Raw genomic sequence first — 13,624 nt, 5'->3', positions numbered from 1 at the left:
GACCCGTTGCACATAAATTAAGTGCTACAAAAGCACTTGAACAGTATACTATGACAATAATACAAGTCTTTTTTGTGATCCATTCCGGACATGTTCTTAATTTGTTAGTCCCACAACAGTAGAATAAATAGGATCCAAGAGTATATAACTCTCCAATAAAGTTCGTACTTGTTTGTTGTAGAGAACGGAGAGGAGAGAGAGTAGCAAATGCCTTTATGAAAGCAAAAACATCACGTGATGCACCTGAATAGTATAATATACCCTATACGTGAAAAGAGGAGAGAGTAGGTAGTACTTTGAATTTAGTACCCAACCCACGTGAAGTACTTTTTTTTTGCAAATACGTGAAAAGAGGAGAGAGTAGGTAGTACTTTGAATTTAGTACCAACCCACGTGAAGTACTTTAAAGCTTGAAGAGGATAACAAATCGGGTAATGAAAGTATGCTTCGTTTATATCCGCTCCGTTTGTACATTGGTAAACCGAATCCGAATTCGTATCCGGCTAAACTAGCCTTGTCAAGTAATTATTCGGATCCGAATTTGAAAATTATCCGAATCCGTTTATCCGAATTCGGATCTGATTCGAATACGAAGCGGATTCGGACGGAGTTTACCGAATCCGTTTTCACCCCTAGTTTCACTGCTAAAGTTAATTACACGGTTATATATATCCATGTTTCACATTTTTTCAGTTATTTTTTTCATATTTTATATCAAACTTTATTTTTAATTGATTAAATAGCGAATAGGCATATTAATAAATTGAGGAGGGTTGAAATACCTCCATTTTTTGTGCCTCTGTTTTTAAAAACTTTAATAACTCAAAATTTAAAACTTAAAAGTCAAAATAAAACCGTTGGATGTAATCTACATCATTTTATTTATGCACGTGTAAAAAATTATGACATTTCAATTTTATTTTGATTGTTATCAAGAGCTTGTAATAAACATACTAATGTGGATGATTTCTAGACGTTGATTTTTGAACTTATTAATTCACATAAAAATAAAAATTGAAATGTAATAATTTTTTATGAGCACATAGAAAATAACATAGATCACATCTAACTGTTTTATTTTGACATTTAAGTTTTAAATTTTAAGTTATTAAAGTTTTAAAAAATGGAGACATGATGGAGACACAAAAAATGGAGGCATTTGAACCCTCCTCTAATAAATTAAGTGAGTTTAGACTTTAGATAACTAGTTTTAATTTTTTTATGGAAAACTATCTAATAAATCAAGAAGTTACGATGAAGTTATGATGGGTGTATATATAAATTTCTCTTGATAAATTGAATTTCGAGAAGATTATAAAAGGACATGTACCACTGGAAAAAGAATTATCACATCCAACACACAAGATACTAACAGGAACAAAAAAAAAGTGTACATTGATAGATAACATCACTGTTACTGTTATGCATTATCTGACAAGTATTCGAGAAATCGGGTCACACACCTCTGATTCATCTCCTCATCTCCAAAAATCTTCTTATACTTTTGCACTTTGCACCTTAATTCTTCACCTAATTCTTTTTCCACCATTACCAATTTCAAGCTCTTTGCTATATCCCGACCCGTGAACGACCCGTCAGTCTCATCTCGATCCACCTCAATACCAATCCCTCTGTCAACCATATCTCTCGCATTTAAGCCTTGATCAAACATCAAAGGTAACAGTACCAGTTTCAATCCATATGCAAGCCCCTCTACAATTGAATTCCAACCACAGTGGGTTAAAAATCCTCCAACCGACGGATGCACTAAGATACTGACTTGTGGGGCCCATCCTTTGCATATAATTCCTTGACCTTTTATCATCTCCTCAAAATGTTCAGGTAAACCGTTGGTGTCTCTTAGTGCCCAAATAAATGGCAATTGAGACATTTGCAAACCAAGTGCAATCTCATGCACTTGTGTGCTTTTAAGCTTGGCCTCACTACCAAATGCAGCATAAACCACTGAATTTTGTTTTTGTTTATCTAACCAATCTGTAATATCATGTCGTAAAAATGGAACATCTCGTTCCGGTAACGGTGCAAAGACGCCAACTGGTATGATCGGTTTTCGGTAAATATTGTCACAGAGAAGTTTCAACCAATGTTCCTCGAATTCTATGCAGCTGCGTATAGCCACTACCTTGCAATCTTCTATCACCTTGGAAAACCGATACGCTTCCGACACGCCCGACTCGTCAGGTAAAACTCCTGGTTCAAATATTTCGCGCGCCTCATGGCCACGGTAATAAATTGAACTGTCAAATGGGACCCACTCAGGCACCTTAGTGAAATCCTCGGGTGTTTTCCGGGCCAAAGTACTTCCATTTAAAACTGACGGAGGTCCCAAAAAGGAGAGGGATGCACTGCTAAATAGACTGAGAAATGCACACGGGATCCCGAACTCGGCCGCCACTCGTGGGACCCAGTAGGGTGCATAGTCAATAATTACCCAATCTGGGTTAGCCTTTTGAAGAAATTCTGACAACTGGCTCTCCAAACCATCGTAGGCTATCCTTAGATATGGCCTCAAATCGTCGGATGGCAAGTCGATGGTTGCCTCGGCATCGGCCGGTAAGTTCTTGGTAGGAGGTAAGGGAAGGTGTATGAATTGAATGAGATGTGATAAACTTGGGTGCACTTTTGGGAGTCTTGTAAGGTTTCTTGGAGTAGAGAGAAAAGATATTTTGTGGCCTTGTTGAGCTATGCGTTTGGATAATTCCATGAATGGTATGAGGTGACCCATGGCAAGCCATGGTACCATGGCTATGTGAAGTTTCCCCTTTCCCATTAGAACTTAGGACATAGGAGAAAGAAAAGAATTCAAAGTTAATAGTCCATAGGCAGCGACTAATTAAGAAGGAGAGATGAATTTTAAAGTTTAAATCTGCTGCTATGGTTTAAAAGTCCAATTTGGGGGACCTAAAAGTCCACATCGTCGTCAGAATTTCCGTCCTTTTTTATATTTGATGATGATTGGAAAAAAAAAAAAAAAAGATAAGCTCAAACTTGGGATTTAAAAAAAGTATGACCGGATACACACGTCATAGTACAAAGTTGGGAAACAAATCTGCTGTGATTCGTGAGAATAACAGTACCCTATTTCCTTTCTAAATCTACCCATTTCATCTGTTTTGAAATTTGTGCATATAAAATAACATATTTTGAGATTTGTGCATTTAAAAAATAGAGGGGTGAATTTGAAAAGGCAGAGTTCTGTGATTCTTTTGAGAATCACAGCAGATTTATTTCCACAGATTTGTCACGGCATAAGGCGATACGATACGGTTTCCAATCACATACGCTGATTTGCATATTTTGTATCGTGATTATCCGCATAACTTTGATCATTATTCGAAAAAATTGATGTCATATGGCACACAAATTGCTCCGGTTCATAGCAAAATAAATAGTCATGCTTGATCAGGATCTTTAGATTTTAATTGAATAACGAATATTTAATAAAACTAACTTACATTAATAAAAAAAATGTGACCAAATATATCTAGTTACAATGTGAATCACATAGCGTGGCTTTTTTTTAAATTAATAGTCATGACTCATGACACGATACAAATTTACATCTCTAAACTCAATTAAATTAAATTAAATTTAGTCTTTCATTAATAAGAATAGAAACGGTGTACTTATCCTTCCCATAATTTTCCTATTTCAATCTCTAGTGTTGACAAAAAAAAAAAATCTAAAAATATCTGCATTCATAAAACTATATTGTTGATAGGTTCTGAATTCTGATGTGTACTGGAGCAGGTCCATACCACTATACCAGTTTTATTGGTCTGTAACAAGGAGCGAGCAATTATGCTTATCAGGCAGTTTGTAATCTGGAGAGAGCGATGTTTCAGAGTACTCAGAGAAATGCCAGTAGGAATACAGAAGATGATAGAGCAGATAGAAGATCCATAGCAATATAGTATGATGACTATAGTGACAAGATACTCGAATTATATCCGAATAATTCTTTTTTGGGTGATGCCGAACCAAACGCCGAATTATTCGGTTGACCGAATTAAATCTAAATAATTCTCAAATTTTACGAACTTTTTCCGAATTTTACGAATTATTCACAAATTTTTTTCCAAATTTTTCCAAAAATAAATTTTTTTTTTTTGCTCCCTTGTAGGACTGAGATTTCTGATCCAAATAATTATGAATCATTCTCGAATTATACCTGAATTATTTCCGAATCACTATGATGATGACACATTGTATAAAGGTCTTCATCAACGCACTTGCTTAGTTTTCTTATGCTGTCTTAGTCTCTACTACTTAATTTCTTCTTATTAAGGGCTCAAATGTTTTAGCCTTTTTACCTATAACAATGTAGTTTCATTTTTTTATATAATATATAAATGAGGTATGACCCTCAATTTTCTTCAAAAGAAAAACTCCTAGTCGAGTTAAAATAATTTTGATATCAACTTAAATTATACATGATCTACTTTGAGATTCGTACAAAGTTAAAACGAAGCAGATCTCATTCTATATGGTAGGGTACCGCCTTGGAATGAGTGACTACTTTGTAATTTATATTTTGAATAAAAAAAAAAATTAAACTCCATGGAACTGAGCTTGTAGTTAAACTGAATTAATGAATCAAAACAAACCATGCCAGACAAATGACTCTTATTCGTTAAACGAATTATGAACATTTCTAGGGATTAGTTACAAACAGAAAGTGCCAATAAATTTTAAATAAAAATATTCAACATTCAACTAATTCGGTGGTAAAAATTATAAGAACGTTTTGGACAAAGCAAATATTAACCCAATCCAAAATTTCTACTAGATCCGTCGACCCGGAACTGAATAATCATCATTCATCAACATACAGCACACATTTCTCAGGTCTATCATACAAAGAAGAGAGAAAAATAAATAATAATTATGTGCACATAATAGATTCATGGCTGATGTATTATCATATTATGTTAGATCCTATCCCCACTCTCTTTTACATATTCATGGCTGTTGGTCATATATTATATAATATCATTTTTTTTTTCCTAAGCAACCGCAGACATACTGAGTCCGTATCCGCCCAGGTAGCTGAGTTGCAATTTTATAAAAATGGACGGCCCAGATTAATTCTATTCAGGCTAAACTCAATTCGGTAGCTGTTGAGAACTTGAGGCTATAGGGGTCTGCTTTGAGATTCGTGCCAAGTGAAATGAATGGTCCACATTCAGCACTTGCACCTCAGGTACCTGGGGTGATGCCGATTCAGACATACTGAATTCACATCCTCTCCAATACCTGATAAGGGAATCTTTTACAATTACTAGATCTGAATTGTTCTTTTTAACTTGGCACGAATCTCGAAGCCCAAAAATACAGCCCCTATGGTGACTCAAATCCCCAACCGGTTGAGATTTAATCTCAAAGCATAAAGTGAGGTAATCCTCTGCAATACTTGAGAGGATACGGATTAAAACATACTTCCTAAGCATCTCCAATCGAGCAATTAAAATTAATTGCTAAACAGCAGTTATAGAAATTTTAGAAATTAATCTACTATTTTGGTGTAATTAAATTAAATTGTTTTTTATGTCCACATCAGCGCATCTTTCTTTTTTATTGGAGCGAGAGCACTAAGAAAGATTTTGATCCAATCAATTAGACAACATGTCATTGAACAAACGTTTTCTAAAACAAATTTGTTAGTTTAGCAATTATAATACATTCCAGTAATTATATTAGCAATTAACACATCAGATTAGCAATCTTAAAACAATTACCATTATTGATGCTCTTAGAATTATTTCCTACAATTTTTATACTTTTTCGATTAAGCATATCAATTTTTCATATTCTACATTTTTATTTTTATATGAAGATTAAAGTAAAAATATAATCAAAATAAAATTATGTACTGACAATTAATTCAGACTTTAAATTAACTTGTTGACAAATAATTTGTTGGCAACTAATTTATTTTAATCAAAATATATTGATTTACAGGCCGAAATAATCCAGCAAACAGTGCAAATGAAAAATCAGACTTTAAACATACATAATTTTTTATAAGAAAATTTGATCTCTTATCATGATTTCATTTCAAAAAGCTTAAAAAATATCAATTAAAAAATTATTAGGCATAGCTCGTAACGACCTTTTTTGAAAAGAAAAAAAAAATTCGGAGCCTTAAATTTTCGTTGAAATTTCTTTATGTATTTTAAGAGAATTTAAAACCACAATAACAATTAAATTTAATAATATGCAATCGAATAGTGTAGAATCTGCAAAACTGACGTAGTTTATTCTATGACATAAAAAAGAATTCACAATCTTTTTAATACTTTAAACAGATTTAGTTCTCTTCCGAAATAAAAAAAAAAAATTATGTACTTTAGACATCACCCTATTTAGCCAAAAAAATTTGAAAATACCCTCAATCAAAAAATAATAAACAAAAAGATCAGACATTTGTGAGAATTCAAGATTTATCCGAGCCGCAACGTGAAATGGCGGCTCCATTCTTTGAGGGTCACCATTTCACGTGCATCCCCGCAAAAATAATTTTTCGGCCAAAATGGTTAATTTTAATATATTTGTTTAATAATTTTCATAAAATAAAAAGAACACATAATAATTTGAATATGCTAGAAAGAGCATTATACAAAATAGATAAGACATTTTATAATTTGAATGTACTAAAAGAACTCCGAAATATTTTTTAGGTAGATTTTTTTCCAATTGTTAAAAAAATTAAACTATTTCTTGTTATATTACTGGAAAAAAATAAAAATACTTTTTTGAATTATTGATCCCGGTTTAAAAGTCACTTCTAGTAAATAAATAATTATCATGGTCTTTCTAGTACATTCAAATTCTAAGATACTCTATCTATTTTGAAAAAAAAATGATTTGCTATCAATACACCTAATTTTTTATTAATATCCAAAAAAATAAAGAATTTATAAAACTATCTAGCTTTTCGAGTTATTTCGAAATCTACCAAAACCGCAAAAAAAAAATTCAAAACTCCCTTTTTGCAAATAATTTTTGCGGTTTTATCTTTTTTTTTAACATAAAAAATTATAATTTATTTATTTGTATATTGAAATATTAGAAATATTTAATATATTTCTTTGAAATAGATGGAATATTATATAATTTGATTTATTAGAAAGATTGTGACAAATAATCCGGATCAGCATTTTTCAGGCCGGAATTTTCACGATTGTAAAAAAAATTAATATATTTATTATTTGTGTGTTATTGGAAAAAAAAATAAAAATGTTTGGATTTTGAGTTATTGAACGATTCAAAAGTCACTTCTAGGTAATACCGAAAATATTATGATCCTTCTAATTTAATTTCTAAAAATTGTATCTATTTTGAGAATTCTTTTTTAATAAAAATCATTAAATAACTTAAAGTTTTTTTAAAAATAGATACATTTTTTTTAAAATTAAATATACTAGAAGGATCACAATATTTTCAGTATTTACCTAGAAGTGACTTTTTTTAGAGAGAAAAACATTAAAATAAAGAAAGTGTTTTTAAATCGGTGGTGAAGAAAATGAAGAGAGATGACAGTGAGATTTTTGTGGCCTTTGGATCGTCCGATTCAATAATAAATTGATTTTTTATGGCACAAAAAGTGTCTACCTGTGTAAAATAGAAAAAATAAAAATATCTGATACATCTAAAAATACTGTAATCATAGTAATATTTCTATTTTCCTACCTTTCTTTACATTTCTTGATTCTTTAATTGTCGTTAATGCTCTTATTTGACCCTGCTCAAGTATGGTCTAGTGAGTCGATTAAATTATACATCAATTTACAACAGTGAGGCCGACAGGCATTCCACTGTCAACACAATATAGATGTTGGTGGTGTCGAAAATTATTTCAAATTAGTTATGGCCATAGCAATTTTATTAGCTAGAATCTTATTAATTTATTGAAAATTAAAAATTATTATTATTTGAAAAAAAATGAAATATGAAAATACTTCTTAATTTTTTTGTTTGTTGATTTTCTCTAATCTCTCAAAAATATTAAAAAAAATATATGAATAGATAATATTCTATTTATAAATGTTTTTTTTTTTGACAATATTATTATAAACTCCGTTATTGAGATATTTTTTTCTACTAAGTTTAAAAAATGAGTTCAAGTCTCCAAGATTGTTATTATATAATTAGGTTTTAAATCTAGATTATATTTTATACCTACGGTGTTCATTTTTTTCTCACACGTTTTGCATGTATCTAAGAAATAATAAAAATGTGATAAAAACATGCATCTCTAATGATTAGGGCTGCAAACGAACCGAACCGAATCGAATTGGGCCTAGTTCGAATTCGAATTCGAAATTATTTCGAACCGAACCCAATTCGAAATTGAAATAGATTTCGAACCTAAAAGGCCAATTCGAATTCGATTCGGTATAATTCGAATAATTCGATTTGATTCGAAATTAGTTCGAAATTGAAAACTTAAAAGGAAAAAAAAAGCTTAAATTGAAAGTTTAAAGCTTAAAGGGAAATAAATCTTCTGCGATTTCATGAAACAAATTGGGCAGCAGGGATTCCTCTAGAAGTCCAGTATGGCAGATATCGCTAACAGATCAAAATTGAGCACGAATTGGGCACGCAGGGAGGGAGATAATTCTGCTGCAATTTCGTTTTAAATCTGCTGCGATTTCATGAAACGAATTGGGCACGCAAAGAGGGAAGAAGACGAAGGGAGGGGAGAAGACGAAGGGAGTTTGGGGACGCAGGGAATTCGGCCACGTAAACAAATTTGGGGGACGAAGGGAATTTGGGCCACGCGTATTCTGACTTCCTTTTTTATGAAAAGGACACGCGTATTCTGATTTTGACACATAAACAAATTGGGCCACGTTTAAATGAATTGGGCCACGCGTAATTGAAATATGGGGACACATTCTCCGCGTAAACGAATAACGAATCGAACTGGGCCAGATTCGCGAATTACACGAATCGAATTGGGCCTGGTTCGAATTCGAAATTGAATTAATTTCGAATCGAACTGGTTTGAATTAATTTCGAACCGAACTACTTTCGAATCGAATTTTTTTCGAACTTTTTCGAATCGAACTCGAATCGAATCACGAATCTCGAATTTTTTGTGCACCCCTACTAATGATCAATGATGATAAAATTACAAAACACCTTTTTTTTATCTATGATATGACAAAAATATACTAAAAACATATATCCCGAATGATCAATGGTGATGAAATTATTAAGAATGTGTTCCTAGATTAACTGTGAATCTAGCCAATCAAATTAAGTATTTGTTTAATCCAAAATAAAAATTATTAAATTTATGGAAATGTATGAAGCTATCTAGAGACTTAACAATCTGGGCAACTATCATAATTCAATTTAGAAAATTTGAGCGGAACCTTTCCACACATAAATTGAAGTTTTGAAATCCAAAGTCATTCAACTGCCAAAATTCCTCAAAAAAAGAAATCTAGAGTCACAAAAATTTTAATATCTAAAGTGTTGCAAACAAATTATTAAACTCAATGCTACTTTATGTTGGCCGTAAAGGGCTCATGGACCTTATGGGAAAGCATAGCGGTTGCCTCCCATTGACTCTGATGAGTATGATTAAGAAAGGAGGACCAGACAAAATTAAATTGGGATCGACTAACTATTTTTCAGTCAAATTTTTCTCATTCATCTTCCAGTCAATAACTACTTGTGGAGACCATTAACTAATTGTACTTCATTTATTACTTGGGGGATCACTTAATATTTGATATATTTTATAACTGACGCGTGCAAGTATGAATACCTATGCGCGTAAGTGTTAATATATAATATATAAAGTATTCATACCTAAGATATCAAGTATTTTAAAAAAAAAAATGAATACATCATACACACATCTTCTACATGTTTTTAGAGTTGGATTTTTTTTCTCCGTTTAATCTCAGCAATACTTTCTGACGATCTGTGAGGAAATTTGCAAATCTAAAACCATGGACGTCTTCTACGTAATTTTCTTTTTCAAATAAGATCCACGATGACATACTTTTGGGTTGTCCGTCGTGCAACTATTCATATCTTGTCGAGCAATTATTCATACCTCCTCATTCAAGTATTCATATCTTATAATGCATGTGTATATAATTCATGTCTGAAGTGTTTGTGCCTGATATATTTTATCAATTTTTTTTTCCATCTGACAGAGAATGACATCTGAAAGTATCAATTTTATTTTTATTTCCATATGGCATGTGATGATATATGAAAGTATTAATTTCAAATATTGCAAGTATTCATACATTGTCATGCAAATGTTAATAGTTTATGTATCAAGCGTTTTATCTAAAATATTTTATCAACGGTTTTTTTTTCTTTTGGCATCAAATGACGTTTGAAAGTACTAATATAAAGTATGCAAGTATTTATACCTCCTCATGTAAGTATAAATAGTCCATGTATCAAGTATATGTATCTAACAAATTCTAATTTTTTTTTCATATGGCACTGGATGATATATGAAAGTATTAATATAAAGTATTGCAAGTATTCATACATTGTCATGTAAGTGTGAATAGTTCGTGTATCAAGTGTTTGTATCTAACATATTCTCTATTTTTTTTGCTTGTGGCACTAGATGATATTTGAAAGTATTAATATTATCTATTGTCAGTATTCATACTTATAACTGAAGTATAAATTGTAATGTTGAAAAGTATCTTAATTTAATATTTTTTTATAAATTACTCTATTTGGTGCTTGATTGTATTAATACATAATATGGAAAGTATTCACACCTGTGCATTTATGTACTAATATTTACGCTGTAGACTATGTTACTTGGATACAGGTACGAATATTGTATAAGATACGATACAGATACGATACAAATACGACGATATGACAATTTTTAAAAATCTAGAATATAAGTATTTATACAATATCGAGCAAATATTTATACATTCGTAATGCAAGTATTCATACCTAAGGCATCTAATTGTTGGGTTTTGCGCGGTGTGCTAACCGGAAACCCTTTTAGGCTTAAGTTGCGGAATGACCGCAGAACAAAAATTTCTACGGCCAACTTAAGCTCAGGATTAAACGGGGTATGTCAGGAAACTTTCCAAGGCGGTCCACCTTCAGTATTCCTTTGGCATCAAAACCCAATTTAATCCTTTTACAGATCTACTCCATGATTGATTTCTAAAACTTTAATCTACTTACAAATTAAATAGATTAATATAACATATTTATACCTTGTTTCCAAATCACAGTTGGAATGCTGACCGAGCGAGTAGAGCCTCACCAGGGAAGGAATCGACTCGGAGTATCACACGTGTGATACCTCTATCGGTTATCCACCAGGACTAACCGGAGAGCGGTTTATTTCTTCTGCCAGAAATACCGTAAACCGCGGAATTCTGCAAAAACACTATTCACGGGGAAAAGACGAAAACCCGTAAACACGAATTTTCGGTTGCTCAGTTTTATCAATATGCAAAACTAACATACCGCTAAATTCGGTAAAACACTATTCATCGATCCCGTAAATATACTCCACAACAACCCGCAAGATTATACGTCAACTACGTATAACTTTCTTTTCTCAACCGAAACACTATTTGGGAGAGAAACCGAGAAAGAGAGAAAAATACCGATTCGTTTCTGCACGAAAAGATACATGTGAATGTGCATATATATATCTTTTTCTCTCTACCCCTCCACCCCTATTTATAGTGTTTAGATTCGGTTGCAAAAGACCAAAATGCCCTCCAAGTTCGGCCTATTTACAAGATATGCCATTGACACCTCATCCTTTTATATGTGAAATGACCAAAATACCCCTTCCACACCCTTCCACATTCTTCTCCGTGCTTTTACACATGCAAGGTGGCATAGGTGTGAAATGACCATTTTGCCCTTGTGGATAGGATTGATGACATGTCATCTGGATAGGATCAATGACGTGTCATGCGGATAAGGTCGAATCTGAAAAGACCCGAATGCCCTCGGCCCGAACACAAATAATATTCGTATAATTATTCTGAACAATTATATATATATTTTTCTTTCGGTTATTTGTTTCGGTGTCGATGACGTGTCATCTGGATAGGATCGATGACATGTCATGCGGATAAGGACGAATCTGAAAGGATCCGAATGCCCTCGGCCCGAACACAAATAATATTCGTATAATTATTCTGAATAATTATATATATTTTTCTTGCGGTTGTTGTTTCGGTAATTTATACAATGTGTCCTGCACATTTATAAATTAACCGGTTAACTTTTATACAACGTGTCATACACGTTTATAAATTAACCAATGTTTTTGCTTGTTATTTTTACATAACATTTATAATTTAATTATAACACGTATAATTAATTATAACCATCTTAATATTAATTATAATCAATTTATAATTAATCAGTAAGATTCTCCGAGTAGCTCCTATATGGTGTGACCCAATAGGATCTGTGTTATGTTGGTAAACAGAGTTAAAACTGTTTTAACTTCTGTTAGTCATGGGTGGCATCTGGCAACACATCATGACCATCCAATTACACAGATGATGTTGTACTGTACAATATCACGATCCAGTAAACAATTTACTTGTGTCTGTTCTTTTGTCTCATAGCTATCAGATTAGTTTCAAGGTAGATGTGTGTCATCCTTGCTAACTTAATCTTTTCTTGATCTTGAGCAGATTATCAAATATAATTACTCTTGTAATTATACCGCTAGCAGATAATCTTACTCTATCAAGGGGCCCAGTGATGCTATAGCTCGTATAGAGATACGAGGGACAAATAGTATTCTTGGTAAACTATCACTTCCTCAGCTAAGCTATACATATGGAAAAGCTACCGTTATGACTGCTTTTTACGGACAGCGGTGGATAACAATCACACATACATATTTCTCAGTGGGAACGATAAATACCTCATACTGTAGAACGTGACACTGAATGAAAACATAAATGACACGAACACAATTCTATTTAATGTTTCATTCGGGGTCTGTCAAATACCATGTTTCTAAAACATGTATCTATGTGATTAAAATGACATCTCGTGTCAGGTGGTTTGTAAAACTTAACCATCTTTTAATCCACATACTAACCTTATCGCGGTAATTAGTGTTCCTGCTAATTACCTTGGTCAGTGACCTTTTAAGAGTATATATCATCTATATTATGGAGTTTCACAATTTCAGTCATGAACTCGAAATGATCCATAAATTCAATAATACTCAAGGCAACAAAATGCTATATAAATAAACATTCAATTCATGAACAAAGCTTTATGATAAATTATCGTATTATTGACTTCTAGATTATTACAAACTAACACTAATATATTTCTAAAATAAAGGATGTCCCCCCAAGCATGGACAATAGATCATTTAATTGCGGGAGCTAGTTTGTTTGGCATTGTTCTTGAACATGCCTCGATGACAAAAACCCCATCCTTGGAGAGCATGTTTGCTGTGGTAGCTCTTCCAGATCTCGGCAAGATCCCACACAACTTGCATTTATGGCTTAAAGGCATAATGCGAGAGGTAGAGGTAAGAGTCCTAAGTTGGTTGGAGGAACCAGTCCCTCTCATACCCCCAATAGACACAACACCC

The 13,624-nt window shown here is 32.6% G+C and overlaps 1 protein-coding gene across 1 annotated transcript; it reads right to left on the bottom strand.

Annotated features, from left to right (window-relative positions):
- Positions 1-1,312: 1,312 nt before the first annotated feature.
- On the bottom strand, positions 1,313-2,852 carry LOC144575067 (UDP-Glycosyltransferase superfamily protein). Its single transcript, XM_078325188.1, has one exon. It carries the CDS (start codon positions 2,789-2,791, stop codon positions 1,421-1,423), a length of 1,371 nt encoding a protein of 456 aa, XP_078181314.1. The 5' UTR covers positions 2,792-2,852; the 3' UTR covers positions 1,313-1,420.
- Between the last annotated feature and the right edge of the window lie 10,772 nt (positions 2,853-13,624).

The sequence above is a fragment of the Carex rostrata genome, chromosome 23, assembly GCF_964058835.1.
Source record: "Carex rostrata chromosome 23, lpCarRost1.2, whole genome shotgun sequence".
Taxonomy (NCBI): Eukaryota; Viridiplantae; Streptophyta; class Magnoliopsida; order Poales; family Cyperaceae; genus Carex; species Carex rostrata.
This window is presented reverse-complemented; position numbering and strand designations above follow the sequence as displayed.

Excerpts from the sequence above, each read along its gene's own strand:
- LOC144575067 (XM_078325188.1), bottom strand. The coding sequence starts at position 2,791 with ATGGGAAAGGGGAAACTTCACATAGCCATGGTACCATGGCTTGCCATG.